At 42.7% G+C, this 23,283-nt stretch overlaps 3 protein-coding genes across 6 annotated transcripts in view; 1 reads left to right on the top strand and 2 right to left on the bottom strand.

The window, feature by feature from the left end:
• Positions 1–23,283, bottom strand: part of LOC108882294 (E3 ubiquitin-protein ligase TRIM21) — a 162,954-nt gene that overhangs the window by 69,927 nt on the left and 69,744 nt on the right. The window lies entirely within an intron of this gene.
• The window catches only part of LOC108882293 (E3 ubiquitin-protein ligase TRIM21), an 82,028-nt gene continuing 69,755 nt past the window's right edge, over positions 11,011–23,283 (bottom strand). Inside the window, exons 1-2 of one of the 2 annotated variants that reach the window (XM_018674731.2) lie at positions 13,803–13,962; positions 11,011–13,168 (exon numbers count right to left, since the gene is read on the bottom strand). In XM_018674731.2, the coding sequence (XP_018530247.1) occupies positions 11,502–13,166 (1,665 nt within the window). In that variant the 5' untranslated portion in view covers positions 13,167–13,168; positions 13,803–13,962 and the 3' untranslated portion in view covers positions 11,011–11,501. Of the gene's footprint in view, positions 13,169–13,802; positions 13,963–23,283 lie in introns of those variants that run through there. The other variant, XM_051070942.1, reaches the window with a different exon arrangement.
• Positions 14,134–22,614, top strand: etaa1a (ETAA1 activator of ATR kinase a). Of its 3 annotated transcripts, XR_007813306.1 has the most exons (9): positions 14,134–14,672; positions 15,181–15,312; positions 15,456–15,526; positions 15,613–15,725; positions 16,445–17,811; positions 18,671–18,823; positions 20,435–20,644; positions 21,224–21,419; positions 22,096–22,614. XR_007813306.1 is itself a non-coding variant. In XM_018674729.2 (6 exons), exons 1-6 carry the CDS (start codon positions 14,516–14,518, stop codon positions 18,793–18,795), a joined length of 1,965 nt encoding a protein of 654 aa, XP_018530245.1. In that variant the 5' UTR covers positions 14,135–14,515; the 3' UTR covers positions 18,796–20,013. The 3 variants fall into 3 exon arrangements, 2 of the variants coding, with proteins under 2 accessions (XP_018530245.1, XP_018530246.1); XM_018674729.2 differs by lacking the exons at positions 20,435–20,644; positions 21,224–21,419; positions 22,096–22,614 and having other exon boundaries at positions 14,135–14,672; positions 18,671–20,013; XM_018674730.2 differs by lacking the exons at positions 20,435–20,644; positions 21,224–21,419; positions 22,096–22,614 and having other exon boundaries at positions 14,135–14,672; positions 18,695–20,013.

The following is a 23,283-nucleotide window of genomic DNA, read 5'->3' on the forward strand; positions in this document are numbered from 1 at the left end:
AGCTGGAGGTTAGGATGGCTGTAGGCTGAACGCTGACTAATTCAAATGTGTAGATGTGTATTAAGCTTGTTTGTCACTGATCTGTTGACAGATGAAGATGAGTTTCAGTGTGGACATGTGTCGTCTGAGGCTCAGCGTCCGTCTGTGTTCTCTCAGCAGGAAAGAATCCAGCAGATATGAACCGACGGTGATGGATTGGTCCTGAGGAGCGGCGGGGGCTCGAACCCGGGGGGACGACCCTCTGTGACCGCAGAGGTAACGAGGTTTATCTAAACAAACCCACTCCTAATTTGTACTCGGACGTAACGAGCGTGAGTCTGAGCAGAGCCAGATTCCATGGAGACATTAATCTGCCTCCTCCAGGTCTGAGCCTGCGACCCGCTGGTCCATCAATAGTCAGTTTAAAAACAACAGCCGCCCTCCGCCTGAAAACCCTCGCTCTGTTCACCGTCTGCAGCTCCAGGAGAACTGCAGGGAAAGTTGGATAATTTATTGCCTTTAATTAAATGCTTGCTTCAGGAGGGATTAGATGTGTTTCCCCGTGCGCGGGGCAAAAGGGGAAGGTATTCAGTGTCGGACAGAGGATCCAGACTGGGGCAGCGGAGGATCGTGGTTACCTTCAGAGAGGAAGTGGAGGAGGAGGGGAGGCAGGGGAGAGAGGGAGGGAGGGAGGTCAGTTTACCCCAACGGGAGGCATCAACCTGGTGAACAGGAAGTCGGCCTCATTTATGGAAAACAGTCGTCGACTGTTCACCTGAAGACGCAGCTCAAACAGAAACAGGAGAAAAATAAACAACATGAAAGATTATTAAAAAACTGAATTTAACTACAGTCATTGTATTTAAAAAAAACATAAATTTAAATTAATTAATTGTATAAAAACTATGAAATGTAGTTTTCTTTCTAGATTTAAAAATGATAAAAAGCAGAATTAAACTCTCATAAATACAAAGACACATCAGTGCTGAAGCTTTAAAAGTCTTAAAAACGTTTAAATGTTGACGTGTATTTAACAGTTTTCTGATTGTACAGCGTATATTGGTTCCATGTTGTAGTTTCTTTCTAAACGCAGCACACTGTGATCAAACTACAGACAAGGAGCTGATGAACAACCTGCTCTGAACTGATCTCCACGCTGAGCTGGACGGTTTGTGCAGTGACGGCTGCTTTTATTTGGCTTCACATTAATGTAAAGTTCAAGTTCAGTGAGTCTGTGACTGTAAACAGACAAACTGTTCCCAGCTCTGGGGTTGGAGGAGGAGGTGGAGGAGGAGGAGGAGGTGGAGGAGGAGGAGGTGGAGGAGGAGGAGGTGCAAGAGGTGGAGGTGCAAGAGGTGGAGGTGCAAGAGGTGGAGGAGGAGGAGGAAGAGGATGTGGAGGAGGAGGTGGAGGTGGAAGTGGAGGAGGTGGAAGTGGAGGAGGAGGAGGAGGAGGTGGAGGAGGTGGAGGTGGAGGAGGAGGAGGTGGAGGAGGTGGAGGTGGAGGAGGAGGAGGTGGAAGGAGGTGGAGGAGGTGGAGGAGGTGGAGGAGGTGGAAGTGGAAGTGGAGGAGGAGGAGGAGGTGGAGGAGGAGGAGGAGGAGGTGGAAGTGGAGGAGGTGGAAGTGGAAGTGGAGGAGGAGGAGGAGGAGGAGGAGGAGGTGGAGGTGGAAGTGGAGGAGGTGGAAGTGGAGGAGGAGGAGGAGGAGGTGGAGGAGGTGGAGGTGGAAGTGGAGGAGGAGGAGGTGGAGGTGGAGGAGGTGCAGGAGGTGGAGGAGGTGGAGGTGGAAGTGAAGGAGGAGGAGGAGGAGGAGGAGGAGGAGGAGGTGGAGGTGGAGGTGGAGGAGGAGGAGGTGCAGGAGGTGCAGGAGGTGGAGGAGGTGGAGGTGGAAGTGAAGGAGGAGGAGGAGGAGGTGGAGGAGGTGGAGGTGGAGGAGGAGGAGGTGGAAGTGAAGGAGGAGGAGGAGGAGGAGGTGGAGGTGGAGGTGGAGGTGGAGGAGGAGGAGGTGCAGGAGGTGCAGGAGGTGGAGGAGGTGGAGGTGGAAGTGAAGGAGGAGGAGGAAGAGGTGGAGGAGGTGGAGGTGGAGGAGGAGGAGGTGGAGGTGGAGGAAGTGGAGGAGGAGGAGGAAGAGGTGGAGGTGGAGGAGGAGGAGGAGGAGGTGGAGGTGGAAGTGAAGGAGGAGGAGGAGGAGGAGGTGGAGGTGGAGGTGGAGGAGGTGGGGTTGGAGGAGGAGGTGGTGGAGGTGGAGGAGGTGGGGTTGGAGGAGGAGGTGGAGGAGGTGGAGGAGGTGGGGGTCAGGTTAATCAGAGGGGGAGCGGTCGCCTGCAGCTGATTCATTCACCTTCAGCTTCAGATCAATTAGCTCAGCTCGTTAGCGGGGGGCGGAGCCTCGACAGTAAACACAGCGTTAGACGCTGAGGAAGTCAAGTTCTCCTGAGGATTAATTACTACGACGCTGAGAGGGCGTCTAACCTGAGCTGATGATGCTCGTTACAGCGTTTTCTTTAATAAAGTTTACTAAAGTAAAAATATCAAGTTAAAGTCGTAGATTCAAACTTTTATTAAAGTGTTATTATAAAACTTACATAATGAATGAAAATGAATTTACGTCATGACAGGTTTTTAAAGTGACTCAGACACAGATTTCATCTTAAACTGTATTTTACATGAAGCTCAGAACTGAATTCAAAGAAGGAGCCTGAGTAAATGTACTTAGTTACTTTCACATTAAAATATCGGAGAAACATTTCTGTCCTCGTGTTAATAAAATCATTCTGTTCTAATTTACTCTGATGTACAAACAGGTTCTCAGCTGTGCAGTTTTACTGAATATTACTAATAAGAGAAACTCCATCTATGTCCAGGTGTAATCAAGTAAAAGTAATCAAGTAAACAAACACCTGAACAAATCCAGATTGTTAAAGTACGACACCAACATATTTAGTTTGTGAACACATGTAACTCGTGAAGGTTATTAGAGGTCAGTCTGCAAGGATTAGAGTTTAAAGATACTGAACAATCTAAAGTATCCACTGTAACTAAGTACATTTACTCAAGTAGTTTTTACTTCCCTACAGTGACCTGACAGGTTCAGTTACTTTACACAAAAACCACATGATGACACTTTATTATTGATTAAACTCCAGGATAAATACAATAAGTCGATCGATAGAAAAATGTCCAGCTTTTCAAATGTGAATATTTTCCTTTAAATTATTAAAACTTGAATTAATTTTTAATAATCTTGAGTTTAGAACAAACAGACACAGTGAAGGTGTCTCAGCATTTCTTTCTGTTTTCTGCTAAACTTAATCAATCGATCGATTGATCAAGAGAAGAATCAGCAGATAAACTGTAAACTGATCAGTTAGTTGCAGAAATGAATCTAAATCAGCTTCACTGTAAAAAGACGTCAATAATAAACTGAAGCTAAAATAAATGACTATTACTACTTTCAGTACTTTTTCCAGATTGTACTCACATACTTAAGTTACATTTTCACTGCAGGACTTGTACTTTGTAATGGAGTATTTATTAGTGCTGTTACTGTTACTGATCTCAGTTCTTCCTGCACCTCTGATCAGAATCTTTACACACCAGCACATAATGACTTAAAAAAACAAAATGAAGGAGGAAGAGAAACAAAAAGCAGCAGAGACGAATGTTCAATAAACTGCTGCTTAGATAAACAACCGACACAATCAGAGGAATTTAGCTCAAAGTGTTGCTCCATTAACACCGATCAAAGACATCAGCAGCTCACACACACAGTTTTACTGCTGCCACAAGTTTCTGTTCTGACTGTTGAACAACATCTGACAGGAAATTATTAGAACAAACAGGACAAATCTGGGGCGAATCTGGCAACCACCTCCAACACTTTTGTTACTAACAGAGAAACAAAGCTGCGTCAACACGTCACCTAAAGGAAAGTCCAGTCGTTACCCTCCATGAGATCCTTTTAGTTTAACCAGAAACATCACTTTATATCACCACCAGACTCCATTAACAAAAACAGGAATTTAACTGAGCAGAACAGAGGAGCTGCTGGAATACCACTGCCTCCATCTGTTAGTGTGTCTGTGTTACTGTGTGGTACTTTTACTCATGTTAAATATCTGATTACTTCTTCCATCACTGAAAGTCACACAGTAACACAAACACACTAACAGATGAAACAGAAAAATGGATCTTTCTCTTTAATAAAAATGGTCATTTACGCCCAAAAACATGGGAGAAAAATACCACAGTTATCCTCTAAAGTATATGAAATGTCAGCATTTCATTTATTAATGTGCTGCTGCTCCCGGTGTTTGTGCTAAGCTAGGCTAAACATGTTTTTTTACACATCTAAGAGGACAAACAGGAATTTCCCAAAATGTGAGACTGTTCCTTTAAAGAACATGAGGTAGAGCTCCTTCCAATTCAGATGTAAACATAGATAAATTTAATCTAAACCAAGGTGATCATCCTCCTCCATCCAAGCCTCATATACTCTCCCTCCTCCTCCTGAGGCAGGAACAACATGCGACACACATTTCCCTGAACTGCTCTGAAAGTCTTGACTCAGGTCAAAACGAAGCCAATTACGAGCGAGGCAGAATAATGTCAGGTTTTCATTGCAGTGCAGTGATTGCACAGCGGCTCCCGACGGTCCAGTAAAGCTCGTCAATAAACCTCCAAATGATCCTCACTTTTGGACTTCTCTGGACGACACGATCAGCATCCAGGGAGCGAGAGGGGAGAATTAGACCGGAGGAGAGCAGCGCTGTTCAACAGACATCCTGCATTTTGGCCTGAAGTAGACTGAGCTGACACGGGCCAAATAGTATTGTCATCCTGGGAAGAATGAACGTTCTGGACGAGCGGTTTCATGGCTTCATGTTTGGGCCCCGGCGTGCTGACAGCTGATCCTGCAGCAGTTACAGTCTGCAAATGAAAGCATTCCTGTGGGTGTTGGAGGGAAAACAGAACTGGCTTGATAAATGTTCAGATACATTATCCAACACAATTAGCTCTTGGAAACACTCTCCTTCTCTGAGACTCGTTTTGTCCTCTTTGTTTTCATCGGATGTGTGCTTCGTTCTGTTTAATCTCCAGAGTCATTAGGGAGCAGCTCTGGTTCTCGGTGCCCACACTGACAAAGCCACTTCTTGTGAAATTCAATATCTCACCACAAGAAGGTGATTCTCCGGGAGAAACTGTCACCTCAGGAGCAGTTTCAAAACTCTCCAGCGCCTCAGAACAGGACGGTTTCAGCTTTTTGCCTTATGGCTCAAACTAAGTGTTGTTTTGGAAACCTTTATTTTACTGAATATCTCAGTGGAGACTGTCACTGTCTGACTGTCTCACCAGGAAAACAGCTGCATCGGTTGTTTTTTGTTGCTCCTACACTTCAAACGGAATAAATAATGATGAGGCAGATGTAGAGTGTTGTTGTCGTACCTCCGCAGAACTTCCTTGAATTTAACAGTTCAACTGGCACTAATACGTTTTAGTTGCATCGCTGTTGCTTTGGTTAGACCTGGTGTCCTTACTTCTCTGGAGACTTTTGGAATCTCAGTTGGAACTGTTTTAGTTTGAAAACTCGGGTTGTGATTTAGTCTGGATGGACAGAAACTGAAACGACACAGAAACCCACGTTCACTTCCTGATTGATTCTTATCAATCACGCTCAGATCACGTGACCCATTTCAGTGGTGAATGAAACCTGGAGAATGGGTTATGGTTTGTTCCAGTTTACTGAGCTCCTAGTTGAAGGTTTTATCTGGAACATCCCCTGAAGTCGGATTTCCACCTCAGAGAGTCGGAGCAACCCCACCAACCCCGACATCAGAATCCAAGATGGCTGCTCCTCATCAGCAGCAGTGAACTCTTTGCTAATGTTCCTGTTTATAGCAGCTCAGTCTCATTAGTTTACATGAAGTCAGTCAGACACAGAGAACTGTTCAGGTTTTATCTGTGGACATGTTGCTACGCTGTTTGTAGAGCGATGTTAGCAACTGTTGCTAACAACAGCTAGTCTGAGATACGACTGAATCAGTTCACCTTCATGGTTTAATGTTACGGTTTTTAAGAACATTCTGAAGTGTTTACATTAAAAATCAGTGTTCTTCAGGTGGAGCAGATTTGTTTTGAAGTTGTCTAAACTGTGAAAGAGCAGCTATAAACACTGTTGGAATATAGCATTACAGGTGTTCCCGACCTTGGTGTCTTTGCTAGCAGCTGTTAAAGTTGTCGAAGCATTTTCTGCAACTTATCAACCAACTGCAGAGTCAACCATCTACTTCCTGTTTACACCTGCACATGCCTAATATACCTGAATGGTCATGTGATATCTGTTTTCAGGTGTGTTAGAATGGATCGAGATCATATTTGTTTTAAACTGAAAAAGAACCAGACAGACTCATGTGAATCACACTGGGAAATCAAGGCATCAAGTTAATTGTCTCTTTCCAGGACTTCTTCTCTCCTGACGGGACGGTTTCATCTCTTTGCTTCTTTAAACTTGCCTCGAACTCAGCGCTGCATGTTGAGGATGTGCAGCTTTTCCTTTTCAACCCCTCAGAAACTCTTCAGTCCGTCCTGCTTCTCTCTTTGTTCCTCTCATAAAAACCTAAAAGCTGAGACCATCTGACACACATTAACAATGGACCAGTCAGTGGCAATAAATACAGCATTAAGTGCAGTCCAAAGACACGCAGGCTGAACGCTGAAACGAGCACTTTGTGGGCGACGTCTTGAACGGCTTTCAGATGGATGTGACGGAGCCACTTATCGTAGAGTTTAAAGGCTGGTAATGAAACAGTAACCGGAGTCGTTTGCACGCATTAAAGTGGGTGTTGAAGTGGAAATCTGAAGGGAGGCTCGTGGAACATTAGACCTGAAGTGCGGTGAGCTGTAAACTGTGTACTCTGGACTCCTTGATGCTCTGGCAGCTCTGTCGATGGGAATCCTTTTCAAGCTGGTGATGGATGAGATGCTGCCAGTGTCCGTCTGTTTGGACCAACTGAAGCTCAAAGGGACGTCACTGAACGCAGCACATGACGTCATGTCTGCTTCAGCTCGGTCTAGTTTGCTTCATGTGGTTCAATCTTGTCCAGTTTTACTCGTCTCTGCTGCATATGCTCTAAAAATACCCCCCTCCTCCTCAACCCTCGTCCTCTGTAACTGAACCACATCTGGACTGTTTTGAATTAGATGTTCCATCCTGTCCATTTATCTGACTGCTGGTGTCTTTTTTAATAATTCCATTTAAGTCAGAAATATGTAATATGAATGTTTAAATGCCACAGAGCAGATATTTTTCCATTCTTGTTAAATTCCAGTGGAGTCAGAGGAAAAGGAAACGACAGACATTACAGTCCAACACCAGCGTTTCCACTGAAATGTCCTGTTGTTGCTTAAATTTTCACAGTTTTCTGCCGGTCAGGAGCAAACGGCTGAAACACAGTGACAGTTTCTTGGAGGCTGGATTTTCCAGGAGAGAAAAAGGAAAAATAAACAGGGAACAGCTTCTCAGAGTCAATCTGCTTAATGGAGGTGATTAGGTTGATGTTCTTAATGAGATTAAGAGCTGTTTTACCACTGTACACACAGTCAGTGACGAGTTAAACAATAATAAAGCCATACACTGTACAATGACCCCCGTGATTAAGAAGATTGTTTTACAGCTCAGAAATATCCTGTAAAAAAGAAGGAAAATGAGCTGTTACAGCAGCGTGTTTGAAGCTAAGAGGAGCTCGACAATTTTTGACTTGAAACATCCAGAGACGCCTCATGAGAGCAGTAAAAGGCCAATAAATGAAAGTAGCTGTGTTTATAAGCACCTGAAAGATCTGCTGGATGTTTTAAAAGTGAAACAAGAAGGATCAGTTTCTATCGAGGAGTCCGATCTGCTGATTCTGTTTGTATCTACTTTCATGTTGCAGCATTTCTAATTTGGATGATTTTGCTGTAAAGAAGCACTGATTTGTTTACGTTTTTCTGGAAAAAAAGAAAAAAAAGGAGCTCATACATCTAATTTGTTCTTATCCATCTGAAAATCTGGAACAGGAATTATTGTGAATTAGACGAACCTTTCGAGTAAACCACTATGAGCAGAAGTAAATGCCTAAAAAATCAGGCTCAGGATCTTTTACTTGAGTAAAGGATCTGATTACTTCCTCCACCACCAAATGTCAACAACAACACTAAAATCCCTGTTTTTGTCAATGGAGTCTGGTAGAGATATATAGAGATGTTTCTGGTTAAACTAAAAGGATCTTCCTCTTTAATAAAAAGCTCTGTCTCTGTAGGAATCCTATCATCATGTTGTCAGACACTGAGAATAAAAAACAAGAACTTATGTAGACGTACTTTAACATGAACAGCTGCTGTTCGTGATCAATGCTGCACAGATTCCAGATATTTATGTCCCTATCAATCATTTACACCCAGAAACATAGAAAATAAGACCCGTATTCAAAAACACCAGAGTCATTCAGATATGTTCTTCCCTTGTCCTGTTCCTCCACCAAGTTTGGTTCAAATTGGTTCAATACTTTGCAACAGTGGTGAAAACAGAACCTCCTTAATAGAGGTATTAATCTCCTTATTGGTCTGCGTTTAGTTCTCTCCAGATAACTAAATAATTAACCTGTTGTCACAACATTAAAAAACAAGTCAAATTTATCCGTTCTCAGCTTCCGAACGTTTTCCTGCACCTTCAGAATATTTTCAGACCTCCTCCAGTAGCTAAACTCTGACTTGTAAACCGGGGTTTGATTTCAGTGGCGTACAGATCAGAGTTGGTGCAGTTTGCACCCTGGAGGCCCTGTGGCACTTCTAAGCAGACAGTGATAAATTGGTGAGATTAGAGAGCAGCATATCTGACACTGTTCTCTGATCCGCCGGCCTGAAAGCGCTCAGACCTTTTCTAACGAGCCTCCACCACCGTCCCGGATCACATTTCAAAGTCAGACAATGTCCACCGGGGGAGAAGGGCCATTTAGCCCACTGCCACTGTAATGTAAAAACCAGGTAGGTACTTCTTTCCTTCCTGACCGCGCTGCCACAGATTCCTTCCTCAGTGCATTGAAACTCAATGTTTTCTTTAGAGCAGCAGGGTATTCTATTCAGACGCACAGGCCATGAAATATGGTGCGTATCTGTGTCTGGCTGCGAGCCAGGCTGAGGGTCGACATGTCGGCCTGACAGGATGGTGATGAATCGCTCAGATTTCACCGTCCACAGCTGCTGAGCTGGAAACACAACTGCAGAAAAATGGAGGGAACGTAATTTCTAAATCTTCATCTGTGTTTAACACTGTCTTCATCACAGAGGAACCAAAGTTCAGCTTGTTGAAAAGACACTCCATGGTTGATATACACAGATGCTGATGCATCTGTCCGACCAACGTCACTTTCATTTGACAGAAGAGCTGAAGTTTCTAGGAGCAGTTAACATCACCAGGGCCAGGATCACTGACATCAATACTCTTTATTGCTGAAAGCAGCTAGTGTGCTGTCATGCAAATCATTTGTGTTTGTAGTCTATCTGTATTTAAATCTGGAGTCTGTGGCCACATTCCCACACTGGTGCACCAACAGCGATGAATTTTACATCAAGCAGCAATGTTTGGTTTGCCAGAGCAACCGAGAGGGGAGCAACTGTAGTGACGGAGACGAAATAAACGACAGCAGCTCAGAGAAACCTGCAAGTTTTGGACAACAGATAAAAAAGAAACTTGCCATTCAGATAACCTCAACAGTGTTTGTGCAATTACTGTCACTGCCAGAAGGGGGAGACAGTAGCTCTGCATGGAAGTAGATTTGTTGCACATTCACATGGATGTATGTAGAGACACCTGGCCGGTCACAGTGTCGTCATGTAGATACAGTATTAGCTGGAGGCAGAACAGAGGAAAAACTAGAAGTGAATGTGGAACATCTTAGAGTAGCAGGGCCAAGTAAAAACCAAGCCAAAAAAGTAATCCTACTGTGTTGTTTGGTGCTAGAATCATAGGAGTAATGGCTCAAAATGAAGTTTTATCACATACCAGTCAAAAAGACAAGTGTCATTAAACACGACAAGACAAAAGGATTGGACTTAGGCGATCATTAGAAATGCTTACGTAAATGTCTGGCTGTTCCTCTGGAGGTATTTTTCAGCCATTTCAAACAAATAGACCAACAAAACTTGCTCGCTAGTGTTAGCTAACCTGTGGAGGCAGGACGTTTTGCCTCCACCTATGCTCCGCCCACAAAAAACCTTTTTATTAACAGAAAAAGGTTTAAACTTAAATTATCCTCAGTTTCTTTTTAATTGAGATGTTTTTGTTTTTCCCTTCCCCCACCCACGTCTTTTCTTACCCACTCACAGAGAGAGTTTTAGTTCATCCGTGGACGTAACTTCAGTATTTAGCGTGGATGTGTTTTTCCACAGAGTGTGTTGCAGTGAATTTGTTTCCAGCAGCAGCATCAGTGCGTCTCTCCTGACAGACAGTAAATACTGTCGGCCCAGCGGGATGTGACGCACTAATCCTTCCTTTGGGGAACCGGTGGAGGAGGAGGAGGAGAGCTGCTGCTGCCGACAGCTTCACAAACAACCCCTGCTGCTGATGGACTCGGCACAGCTGCACTCTGAACACACGAGTCTATTTGATGTTTAATGTCTCTGAGACTCAAGATGAACTGGGATTTACTGCTGCTCTGCATCTCTGATGTTTAGTCACGATGATTGTAATTGTGTAACGGATCATTAGACCACAGCAACATCACCCCCTCAAAAAACCCTGTCCTCCCCACTTTAGTCCTGTTCATGAATATACTCCAGCTCCACACACACAGCTGTGTAAAGTCAAGTTATAAATACTGATTACAAAGTTCTTCAAATGGCTTTTTAAAATCACCTCTTAACTTAACTTAAAAAATATTCCAAGCTAATCATACGTTGCTGCCATCCTTTTCCAACCACAGTGAGTTCTCCAAAGTAAACAATAATAAACCGTAGTGTGTCATTGAATATGTCACCACAGACACCAGACGTTCAGTGAAATACAGAGAAATTTAATCAGCATTGGCTGAACTCATTCTATGTTCCTGCTGTATTTCTGCTGCCACTACTCTTCTGTTACAGTTCTGACAAAGAAGCTCCTGTTCTAAGAAACCACAGTTGTTGTTACCACCAGTAACCACCAGGTGGCATTAAATCCACCAGGACTGAAATCTTCAGGATTAAAATTTTAAACTGTAACAGTAACTATCAGACTTTATTTCCAAACCTTTGGTGCTTAAATCATTGCTCACTGAGGCCAATATTTTCAACATCAGAGTTTATTTTTCAGTTTTGTTTTCTATGGCTGCAAATTTACTGAATAAGATAATCTGGATGTTTCATAATTTCATGGTGGCATGATGAACATACTGGTGGCAAACTCAGTCACCAGAGAAATCTGATCATGTAGAAAGATCCTAATTGTACAATATTTATATTAAATTTGTACATTTGTTCCCTCAAAGAAAAATAAATAATAACATAACTTTAGTTATTAGTCTGTTCAGTTTGATTGACAGGACAGATGATCAGAGGAGCAGAGTTTTTACCACCATCATTAAACCCAGGATTGAAGTATGGGTAGAGTTTCTCAGTGAAGGAGCAGCCAGTAAAGGAGTAGATGAGAGCTGCAGCATCTACGTCATAAAAGGAGACCAGACCCTCCTCATAATCCACAAACACCCCCACCTTCTCAGGACCAGACTTCAGAGAGAGAGTGATTGGAGGGACAGCATTAGCTTTGTACTCATTTCCATTTCTCAACCATATCGTACAGTAACCATTCTGAGGGCTCAGTCTGATGTTTCCCTTCCTGTAGATCGACTCTCTGGCCACTCCTAAAGTCCATTTAGTTTTTCCTTTAACCTGAACCTCAAAGTAAAATCTGCCTGAAGAGAAACTCTGCTTTCCTAAGATACATGGACAAGGAGAAAATCTCTCTGGCTTTTCTGGAAGATTCTTCTTCACATCACCATGTTTCACTTGTTTCTCATCATCAGACAGGATGAGTTCAGGATGTGCTGTATCAGGATCCAGAGTCACATCCACTGCACACTGCTGGACCCTCTTCAGCTCAGCCTCAATCAGCTTCTTCTTCTCTTTACTGAGCGTCTCCTCCAGCTGAGCCACAGCTCTCACCACAGTCCCCTCATATGATGGTGGACGGACTCTGACCTCTGTCCAGTCCTTGGTGGGTGGAGCAGCTTTCAGGGATGGGAAGTTTTGGAGGAGGTGGAGGTGGTCTTCAGAGAGTGAGAGCTGCTCCACCTCAGTGCTTCTCTTCATCAGCTCAGAGATTTCCTGTTCCAGCTCTGTGATCAAGTCTTCAGCCTGTTTCTCTGTGGTTTTCTGTTTCTCTTCCATCTCCTTTATGAGCTGGTTCAGGCCTCTGTCAACAGACTCCTTCAGAGCAGTGAAGACCTGAACACCTTCTGCTTTCTCTCTGTCTGCATCATCTTTACTGATCTTGACTGAGTGTTTGATCTCCTCAATCTTCAGTCGTCTCTTCTGGATCATCTGCTGAATTTCAGCCTCTGTCTTCTCCAGCTCTGCCTTCTTTCCTTCACATTCTTCTTTCACAGGAACAAACTCATGTGTCCTGTGGTCTAAAACAGAGCAGAGCATGCAGACACATGTCTGGTCGGTCTTACAGAACAGCTCCAGAGGTTTATCGTGCTTCGTACACATCCTGTCTTCCAGGTTCTCCACAGGGTCCATCAGCTGATGTCTTTTCAGGCCTGACACTGTCAGATGAGGCTCCAGGTGAGTCTCACAGTAGGAGGTCAGACACACCAGGCAGGACTTCAGGGCCTTCAGTTTGGTTCCAGTGCAGACGTCACAGGAAACTTCTCCTGGTTTGGCAACTTGTTGCTCTGAGCTGCTGCTGCTGGCTTTCTGTTGAGTTGACTTGTTGAGTTTTCTGAACTGAGCAACCATCTCAGAGATGAAAGTGTTGATGTGCAGCTCAGGTTTTATGTTAAAAACCTTTTTACACACCGGACACAGGTACTGGTCAGCAGTGTTCCAGTGTTGATTGATGCAGTTTTTGCAGTAGTTGTGTCCACATGGTGTGGAGACTGGATCAGTGAACACATCCAGACAGATGGAGCACAGAAACTGATCTTCAGATAGCAGACAGCTGGCAGCAGACATGTCTACACAGAGAGAGAGTGAAAGAAAAGAAATGCATTTTATTTAAAATTCTGTTTTAATTGTTCTAACTTTGAGTTAAATATTCCATATTTCAGTGAGGATTCTTTCACCAAGTTGAGTATTGAACAACTGTGACCATTGAATCTGTGCTGGAAAGTTTAAATGTTTATCGCAGTAAACAACATCGTTTACCTTGATGATGTGTTGGATGTGTGGTGGTTTACACAAACCAGAGTAACACACAACTCATTGTGGTTGTCTCTGCTTGTACTATTTCTTTGAACAGTACTACTATTACATTTCTGCTTAGTTGGTGTCAAACACAATGTATTGAAACAGAATGTCACATGGCTGCAGGAAGTGATCAGTAAACAGTAACAAAACCAGGAACGGAGAGAAACTAACGTTGAAACCAGAGAGATTCAGTAACAAGTTAGAAAAGTCCTGAGAACTGACACAGAGAGACTGTTTAAAGTGGACTATAGTGGAGCTGTGGAGAAACAGCCATAGTCATATTGGAAGACATTAGACAAGTGTCAGTATGAAATGAAGAGAGGGAAACTTCCACCTGAGTAGAGCTGAAGATTTGTGTTAATGCTGGTTGTTGAAACAGTGAATATGATCAGCTGTACTCACCAGTGTTTGGTAGAGACTCTGCTGTGTTGTTGACAAAGACCTGATGGACTCACTTTAATTTTCTTTTAGACAGAAACACACTCATCTGGACTGCAGCTCCGTTGTTGCTCTGACTGACTTTAGTTTCATTTCTGGAGTGTGACGTTCAAGCTCTGCTGTTTTTTCAGTTTTACTCCTCTTACTGCAGCTCTGTTTGTCAGAGTGTTTCCTCCCTGTAATTTACATGGAGCAAAGGTGAAGCATCACCTGACAGGTGGGAGGAGTAAGGTATGTATAAAGGTGTTGCCAATCTCAGTTGTGTGTGTTTAAAGGTTGAGGTTTATTCAGTCAGCAATAAGGGCTTTATGTTCAGGTTTTCATAATAATCAACTTCTTTTTTCTTTGTTATTTGAAGTCAGACAAATTATTTTCAGACACATTTTAACAACAACTACAAAACTACTCCAGTTTCCAAAATCAAACATCAACGCAGGTATATAAAATAATATTTTTATTCAGTGGATGTTTCTTTTGTTGCGCATATTCTGCGCAGCTTTGTTGCTCTTGAACGCGCCATCGAAATGAACTCTGGGAAGGAAAAGATGGCGGGATGTTCAAAAACTCTGCTGACTGGTCGAATTAATAATAAAATAAAGTGTAAATAATAAAGTGCAGTGTAGCGACAGTAACCGGAGACCGTTCACCGGCGGAGGTGTTGACGGTGAGCCGGTGCCATGAAGCGAGGCGGCAGAAAGTTGGACCCTCCGGCCGATCTGACGGGGTCTCCGCTGGAGCAGCAGGCGGCCAAAGTCAAACCAAACCGCCTGAGCAGGAGCTTCAGACAGACTCAGACAGCGGCGGAGGTCGGTTCACCAAAGAGCCAGCGTTCCGGTTCGTCCTTGCATTTCTGTTTTATTATTTTAAATTACTGAAGGTGTTGAACGTGTCTTTCTGCCGCTGTGACCGGAACAACGTCCCGCTCTCCCGTCTGAAGACAGCGACGCACCAAACTATATTCAAATACTCCGCAATTTAAGATGTTCATGTAAATCCAAGAGATAGTATACATCACAAAACATGAGTAGATATATTTTTAGAAACCAGGACTGTCGGGCGTCTATTCGGTGTATAATAATTTAACTAAACTGCAGCTATGATTGTAAAAAATCATAATTTGTTTGCTTTTTTGTGGCGTCGTGTTGAACCTAAACAAGCGTCATGTGCAGTGGAAAACCTTGAGAAATGATGGTGATAAAGTGCTTTCTGGTGGCATGTGCTTTTTAACAGAATGAGAACAGAACGTTTTAAGTACAACTATCTTATAACTGTCATTTTAATTAGCAAAATGTTGTTTGTGAACCTGTTTCTGAACCAGTTGTTTGTGTTTCATCTCGTCCAGATTTTAAGACCCCGACCAGGATCCCCAGATCCAGATCGGCTGCTGGTTTCAGTGGAGAGTCTCCGCACAACGACTCAGACTTTCAGCACGACATCATCTGGGACGCCACCTCGCCTTCACCCAACAGACTCAGTAAACTTGTTTAAAAGTTATTTTACTTTGAAGACTCCTCCATGTTTGTTTTTTTCTCCACCTGCTCAGGTGAGAATTTGCTGCTTCTTGTTTCTGTTTTATATCTGTGTAAACTTAACTTTTACTGTTGTGTTAATCTCCAGGTAAAAGAGGCAGAAAACAGCCGTCCGGAGCCGTGGACATCTCAGAGATCGTCAACAGAATCGCTCCAAAGGTCAGTGACACGACTGCAGGGATTCACTATTAAACACCAGTCATTCATTTATTGATAATATTGTGTCGTCTCTTGTGTTTGTGAAGCATGGCAGACCGGAGGTGGCAGAGCCGACGTTACAGCAGTGGATCGGAGACAGCGCCACCATCCCCTGCACTCCAGACGTCCAAGTCCCCAAACCCAAGAAGAAATCTCCGAGGTGGGTTCAGAAGATCGACCTGATTAACAGGTCTCTGTGCTGGGTTCTCGCTTTGTCCAACTGTCTAAAACTATAAGATATCTAAAGGAAACATCATCAGCGCAATGCATTATGGGCCCTTTGTTCACACAAACAGGAGTAAACAGAGTTTAGACTGGAGATAGACGGAGACGTGTGTGTTACGACGCCACAACCGCACACATGATCGAAATAGAAAACCGTTGTTGAATCGTGTTGCACAAGGAGCTCAGGTGTTTTAGGTAAACCAGCTTATGAAATGTGACAGTGTGATCCTGACTGGGCACCCAGAAGTCGTTGTGGTTAGCTTGGACTGTTATTAAAGAAGAACAGAGAAGTTAAAGCTCCAGAATAATAAATGACATAAAACTACTTTACCTCTGACTGAGTTTTATTTTTGAGATTCAATTTAAGAATCAATTTAGTGCAACTACAAGGTAAAATATTAAAGATGAGTGAATGAAATGTAAGGAGTTAAACTGGTACTACAGAAACTAAACGTCGTTTAGAGTACATTTGTTCAGCATTCGTTGGTGTGTTCGTCATTGTTATTTTTCCTCATCTGTGTTTTGACTCTGCCTGAGCAACAACATGGCAGCGACTGCCCTGCTATTGATCAAGAACGTTGTATCTGACCACTGCGAGCAGAGAAAGACCTTTCTACTTTCCACCGTTAATGATCTCGTTGTGTTTTTGTGCAGGCCGAACGGAGTGGACGACCTGCTGAAACTGGCCAAGCAGTTTGACTTCAACATGTTTCATCAGGACGAGGAGGAGGTGGAGGAGGTGGAGGACGTGCTCCAGCAGAGTCCAGAGCTCCTGCTTGAGGACATCCTGGATTTTGAGAACGACTTTTTGCCGACCGTGAGCGCAGCAGCCGGGACCGATGCGCGGGTTGATCTGGATCGACAGATGGAGGATGATCTGGATTTCCTGTTCGATGGACCGACCCAGCACGTGAGCGGAGCTCTGAGTCAGGCGTCATCCGCTCTGCCATCACAGATTAAAGCTGCTCTCCCTTCTTCGTCCAAAGAGGCTTCTGGGAAACCTCCTGTGAGCGTCAAGTTCGAAGACGACTGGGAAAACGACGACTTGCTAAATGACTCTCTGGTGCTGGAGATGACACAGAATCCACAGATCTTCGCTGCTCCGAAGCACTGCTCGACTCAGAAACCGGTCGGTGTCGGAAAATATCAGAGTTCAGGAGCTGCACTGATCTGTGGAGACGTTAGAATCAACCAATCAGCTGTTTGTAAAACGGCAAAAGACAACGTGAAGCAAAGAGCGACTTTCAAACTGGAGTCAAATCCTCATTTCTCTGTGAAGAGAATCCAGTCAAACCCTGAGGTGGCTTTCAGCTCAGAAGCTGCAGGTAAAGCCTCTCAGCAGACCAGGTTTGGTTCCTCAGCTGAGACCGGATCTCGTTGTACCTGGCAAACGCTGAACCCAGTGAAGTCGGACCAACAGAAACCACAGTTTCATCAGAGGACGAGTGTTTCCAGCTCCGTGTCTCCAGCTGCTAAACCAGCTCAGAGGTTTCCAAACAAATCTGAGGTGGTTTCCTCCCACGTCGAGCCGGCCGCCGTCTCTGACTTCCTGGACCACGACCTGGAGGCCTTCTTCGCATCTGACCTGGTTTGGGACGACCCGGTCGACGATGACCTGCTGTGTGAACTGTGTGAAGACCTGGAGAACCAGATCCAGAACCTGGAGAACACGTCAGCCAGACAGAGTCCTCTCATCGGTCAGACGTCAGACCACAGAACAGTTCTGCAGCCGTCCAACAGAACCTGGGACGACAGGAACCAACAACCAGCCAATCAGAAACCTCTAACACCCAGAGCTGCTCCTGGTGGTTCAGGTGGACCGGCTGCAGGTGTTCAGGTGAGGGACTCTGTCCAATATACACAGACAAAACCCACATCAGGATCCACCTCCACCTGTCTGCAGGGCAGCAGCTGGGTCCAATCAGCTGCTGCAGGACCAGGACCACCACAGGGGAAGATCAACAAAGACCAGTTCACCTTCAAGAGGCCGAACAACCCGGTTTCTACTGTGACTAACAGAGGTAAGAACACGAACACACTGAGGGAGTTTAACTGTTCTTAACGTTCTTCTTTCGTTTACGGACACAGAGACATACATTAAAAATAAGACGTTAAGAAAACATTAAAGCTGCTTAAATAGAAACAAAAACAGCAAATGAATAGTTCCAGATTAAAAGGTTGTGTACAGAATTCATTATTAATCAGTTAGTAGGGATGTGACGAGATGACGATGACATGAGACAGTATGACTGGTGAATTACTGAGGATGGGCTGAGACCATCTTTCACAGCTTCAGTTAAAGAACTTTTCCACTCAAATATTTCATCATTGAAGTTTTCGTCCCGACGTGGTTTATGTTAGTTTTATTTTTTATGGAACAAACACTGATTTCAGTTTCAGAGACGTCAAAGTCTTAAATTTAATTTACAGAAGTTGAAAATATTTTTTCTTTTTAACAAAACTGTCTGACCTTTAATTAATTGTCCTTTTTAAATATTGTAAGGAATTATTGGTAAATATCGCTCTGAGTTACCAACAAAAATGTGATTACAGATATAAATACACCTGAATAATAGAATTTATCTCCCTCAGTGGTTTTCATTAATATTTATCTATGTTCAGTGTGGTTTTAAACTTTAAGGATAACTCTACCTGGACCTTATTTAAGTTCTTGTTTCTGTCACTGACAGACTCAGATTGTTCTTCTCAGTGTCTGACAGCATGATGAGAGGATTCCTACAGAGTCAGAGCTTTTTATTAAAGAGGAAGATCCTGTTAGTTTAACCAGAAACATCTCTATATATTGCCTCCACACTGCCTCCATCTGTTAGTGTGTTGGTCTACTTTTACTTCAGTAAAGTATCTGATTACTTCTTCCAGCACTGAAGCCTGTTTCCTCTGCAGCTGTGGGTAAATGTTCGGCAGCAGAGATTGAGCTGAAGAAGCAGCAGGCGATGGAGCGACGACGACAGCGACTTCAGGCTGCCCAGAACCTGAGAACGTGACTGAGACAAAACTGTGGAGCTGAACGAGGTGGTGTTTTATACTTAAATCTGAATCAGCTCAGAATAAAGAGCTGCTCAGTGTTAGAACATCTTGTAGACACACGCTCCTGTAAAATTAAACTGTACATGTTCTGTAATTTAATGTGTATGTTGTCTGTTCTATTCCGTCTTCTTTATTTTGAAATGTTGGGAAATAAACTTAATCACTTTCTATTTGTTGGAGCTGTGTCGAGAGAGGAGGGAATCTCATGTCTCTGAGTTCATGTTTAGCCTAGCTTAGCATAAACACTGTGAGCAGGGGGAAACAGTTAGCTACCTTTCTCATGTGTTCAAACAAAAACATAAAACAGATAATTTGTTCTTTATGTTTCTAAATGAATGAGATGAAATGTGCTGAAACTAGGCTAGCTGTTTCCACCTGCTCAGTGTTTATGCTAAGCTAAGCTAACCATGTTCCTGACTCCAGCTCTGTGGAAAGACAGTGAATAAATCAGTTTCCTAAAATGTTGACCTGTTAAATGTTACATTTCTAGCTAGGGAAATTAATATGAGCAGTTTTTATTTGATTTGTTTGAATGTTGAGGATTCATGGAGCATTTTAGATTTTATCAGCCACAAACTGAAGTCTCTGTTTTTTGAAAATGTTGCCGCTCTGTGTTATTTAATCTTTAAACATGTCAAATGTTATTGTTCAGAAGGTTCGAAACAAACATTAATGAAGCTGTTCGTAAATAAAATTAGCTTGAATTTGATTTCGGTAAAAAAAAATCTCGTGAGTTCATCTCTGAGTTATTTGACAGAGCTAGGCTAACAGTTTGCCCCTGCTTCCAGTCTTTGTGCTAAGCTAGGCTAAACACTTTATTGCAAGGCGAACTGAAATGACAGACTGTTCCTTTAAGATCCTTCTGTGTTGCTGAAAAACAGATTTATTTCTACTTTGTTTCTCCTTAAATAACTTTTATTTTCTGTTGAGCACTTTATCAAACTGATCTGATGTTTAATCAATAGTAATGATGTGATATTGTTATTGATCGTGTGAACTGTGTAAAGCAGCAGTGTGAAGGATTAATGAGGATCTGTTGTTGGAAATAAAACACAATGATTCATAATTCAGTTTTCATCAGTGTATAATCACCTGAAAATAACCTCACTCACAGTGAATCCTCCACACTGGTTCTTTAGATTTCAATAAAAATTGAGCTATATTGTTCATGTTGATTTGTTTATTCACTGTTTTTATTTTTGTCATACTGTACCCTTCTGGTAAAACAGATTAAAACAGTAAACCCCCATTAAGTAAAATTCACTGCTCTAAATGACAATGATAGTTTCATGTACTTCACATTAATCTTCAGTTCAAAGTTTACATGTGTCGCACCACATGATATTTTCAGTCCAGATTCATTGTTTTTAGCCCAGAACACGAGGTTAGTTTAGTCAGACAACCTGTAAAATTCAATGAGTTTCATTTGTTAAACTCACCATTGAATTTATTGTAATCTTTGCATTAATTTGTTGTTTGCCATAAAAATATACAAGTTATATTAAGAACTGTAGCTCAGAGTTTTTACCCTTTGATATATTAGAATTAATAATATCTAATTTTCTTTTAATCTTCTTTTTTTTCTTTTCTTCTCAGCTGTTTTTTTCTCTACAAACCTCTGTTTTTCATTCAAACTGAAATGTAGAAAAACTTCTGCTATTTTGACCAATCAGAGGAGGCTGCTAGGCGGAGCAGAAACGTGACCAATAAGCGACGTGTCTACCGATCGAGAACGACGGAGAAACTGAACCGTTTTGTCGCTTCGGTTTGTCATCACCGTGAGAAAAGACTGGACGCTGAACGAAGGTGTGTTTACAGTTGAAGTCAGTTTGTGGTGGTTGAGCATGTCATTGTGATAGTTTTGTCTCTGTGATAATTTGCCATCGTTTTATGTCTCAGATTTTTGTCTCTGTGGTCGTTGTGTCAGTTCGGTTAAACATCTTTTGCGTCTCGGTCTTTTGTGTCTTTGAGGTTGTTTTTGTATTTCGTTGTCACTCGGTGTCCCTTCCTGATCCTTCCTGCTTCCTGCTCAGTGTTTGTCTGTTTACTGTAGGTGTAGACCCCCTGGATTTGTGTCTGGTGTCTGTCCATTGATCTTACTGATTAGTGATCAGTAATTTGTTGTTATACGTGGTCGAGAGCAGTTTTGTGATAAATTCTGGCTTGAAAACTTTAACTCTGTTACGTCCACAGTGTCTGTTAGAAATCATCACCTTAAAACTAACATCTCTGTACTGATCAACAAACTCAGCAATCACTACCAGACAGGAGCTGCTGGAAAACCACCGTCTCCTCTTTGTGTTTTCATGGTTAAACTGTTAATGAGGAATAGGTAGTAGAGTATTGATCATTTTCCTTCGTGTGTTTCTCTTTGATTTCCTCCAGGTGTCACCACTTCGTCCACAATATCATCCACGATCGCTGAGACATTGTCCATGCTTCGTAAAGACATACGCAAGAATCAGCAGAGACTGGGGTCACCGATTCAACGGCTTCAACTACGATCATGGACACATTGTCCGCGATCACAGAGTCTTCCTACAATGAAGAAGTTCTTTGAGACCAGGACAGAGGCCTCCAGGTAATTCACAAACAGCTTTACATCAACTGTCCAACACTGACATTAAACTGTTTATGTTCAGTATATCAGAAAAGTGTAATAATAGAAGTAATCTGCAATATAGAAATAATGTCTAAGTAATCTGTATTTACAGAAGTAATGTAAAAGTAATTAGCAATATCAAAGTAATCTGATACTGAATGTAGTTTGCAACAGAAAACAGTTAAATGTAAATTTAGAAGTAAAATGAGAAAATGTCACAGTACATATACTATATACTGATATCATGATGTGAGGTTCTGAGAATGATCTTTGATAAAATCATGTTTGTGACATTAATTTGAAAACAGAAACTCAACTTAGTTAGAAAACTTGATTTTATTCCAGACATTGAACAAAGTGCAGCAGAGATAATGACGGATGTTTGACCACTAGGAGACACTTGGTTTTATTCTGTAACCCAACACATGAGGACATGCTAATTAGAGACGTACACATCTTTAAGAACACGGCTCGTGATGCAGTTACTTCATGAATCATCATTTTAATAAGCATATCCTCGTGTGCTCATCATTTTGGGAGGAAGAATAAAAGCAAGTGTCTCCAACAGGAGGAGGCTGAGCAGCAAGAAGCTGGAGGCCTGTGTGTGACAGGGTTAACCCTAACTGACAGGTGCATTGTTTTCTGTTCTCTGCAGGTGATGCTGCCGCCTCCTCCTCCTCCTCCTCCTCATGATTGTTTATCTCTGACTTCCTGTGCTGAGAAGAAATAACATCACTCGATACAGCATCCTAATGTACTGTATATGTGTGTGGTACATCAGCTGTACAGCTGCTTAACACAGCCCTGAGGATGGTCGGCTGCCCTCTCCCACACTGGAACAACTGCTACAGTTCCCTCTGTCTCAGAAAAGCCCCGAACATTCTAAAGGACACTTCTCACTCTGGACACGCTCTGTTTGAACTGCTGCTGGCAGGCAGACGCTACAGATCACTGAAAACAAAGACAAACAGATTCAAGAACAGCAATCACTACACTCAGTACAGCTAAATTCATAACCTGAGGTGCAATAAGGCACTGTGCAATGACAACAGAATGTGTGTGTATGTGTGTGTGCTTTTTTAAAACTGTTTTTTATTGCATCTTATTTATTTTCTTCTATTTTAGGAATGATGGAATGATGTATCGACTTGTTGGCATTTTACATTTTGTTGTGTGTGACAATGACAATAAAGATATTCTGATTCAAATGCCTGTTACTACAAATTACTTTTAGCTTGTATGTCCTGCTCTTACCATATTATTATTAGAACAACTTTTAGATTACAGAGAACTATTACAGATAACCCTAACATTTATAACAGGTAACCCTAACCCTAACCCTAACAACTATTTCAGGTAACCCTAACCCTAACCCTAGCAACTATTAGAGGTAACCCTAACCCTAGCAACTATTTCAGGTAACCCTAACCCTAACCCTAGCAACTATTTCAGGTAACCCTAACCCTAACCCTAGCAACTATTTCAGGTAACCCTAACCCTAACCCTAACCCTATTTCAGGTAACCCTAACCCTAACCCTAACAACTATTTCAGGTAACCCTAACCCTAACCCTAACCTTAGCAACTATTTCAGGTAACCCTAACCTTAGCAATTATTTCAGGTAACCCTAACCCTAACCCTAACCTTAGCAACTATTTCAGGTAACCCTAACCCTAACTACAAAAACCAACCTTAGCAACTATTTCAGGTAACCCTAACCCTAACCCTAACCCTAGCAACTATTTCAGGTAACCCTAACCCTAACCTTAGCAACTATTTCAGGTAACCCTAACCCTAACCCTAACCTTAGCAACTATTTCAGGTAACCCTAACCCTAACCCTA

Source organism: Lates calcarifer, linkage group LG5 (genome assembly GCF_001640805.2).
Source record: "Lates calcarifer isolate ASB-BC8 linkage group LG5, TLL_Latcal_v3, whole genome shotgun sequence".
NCBI classification, from domain to species: Eukaryota; Metazoa; Chordata; class Actinopteri; family Centropomidae; genus Lates; species Lates calcarifer.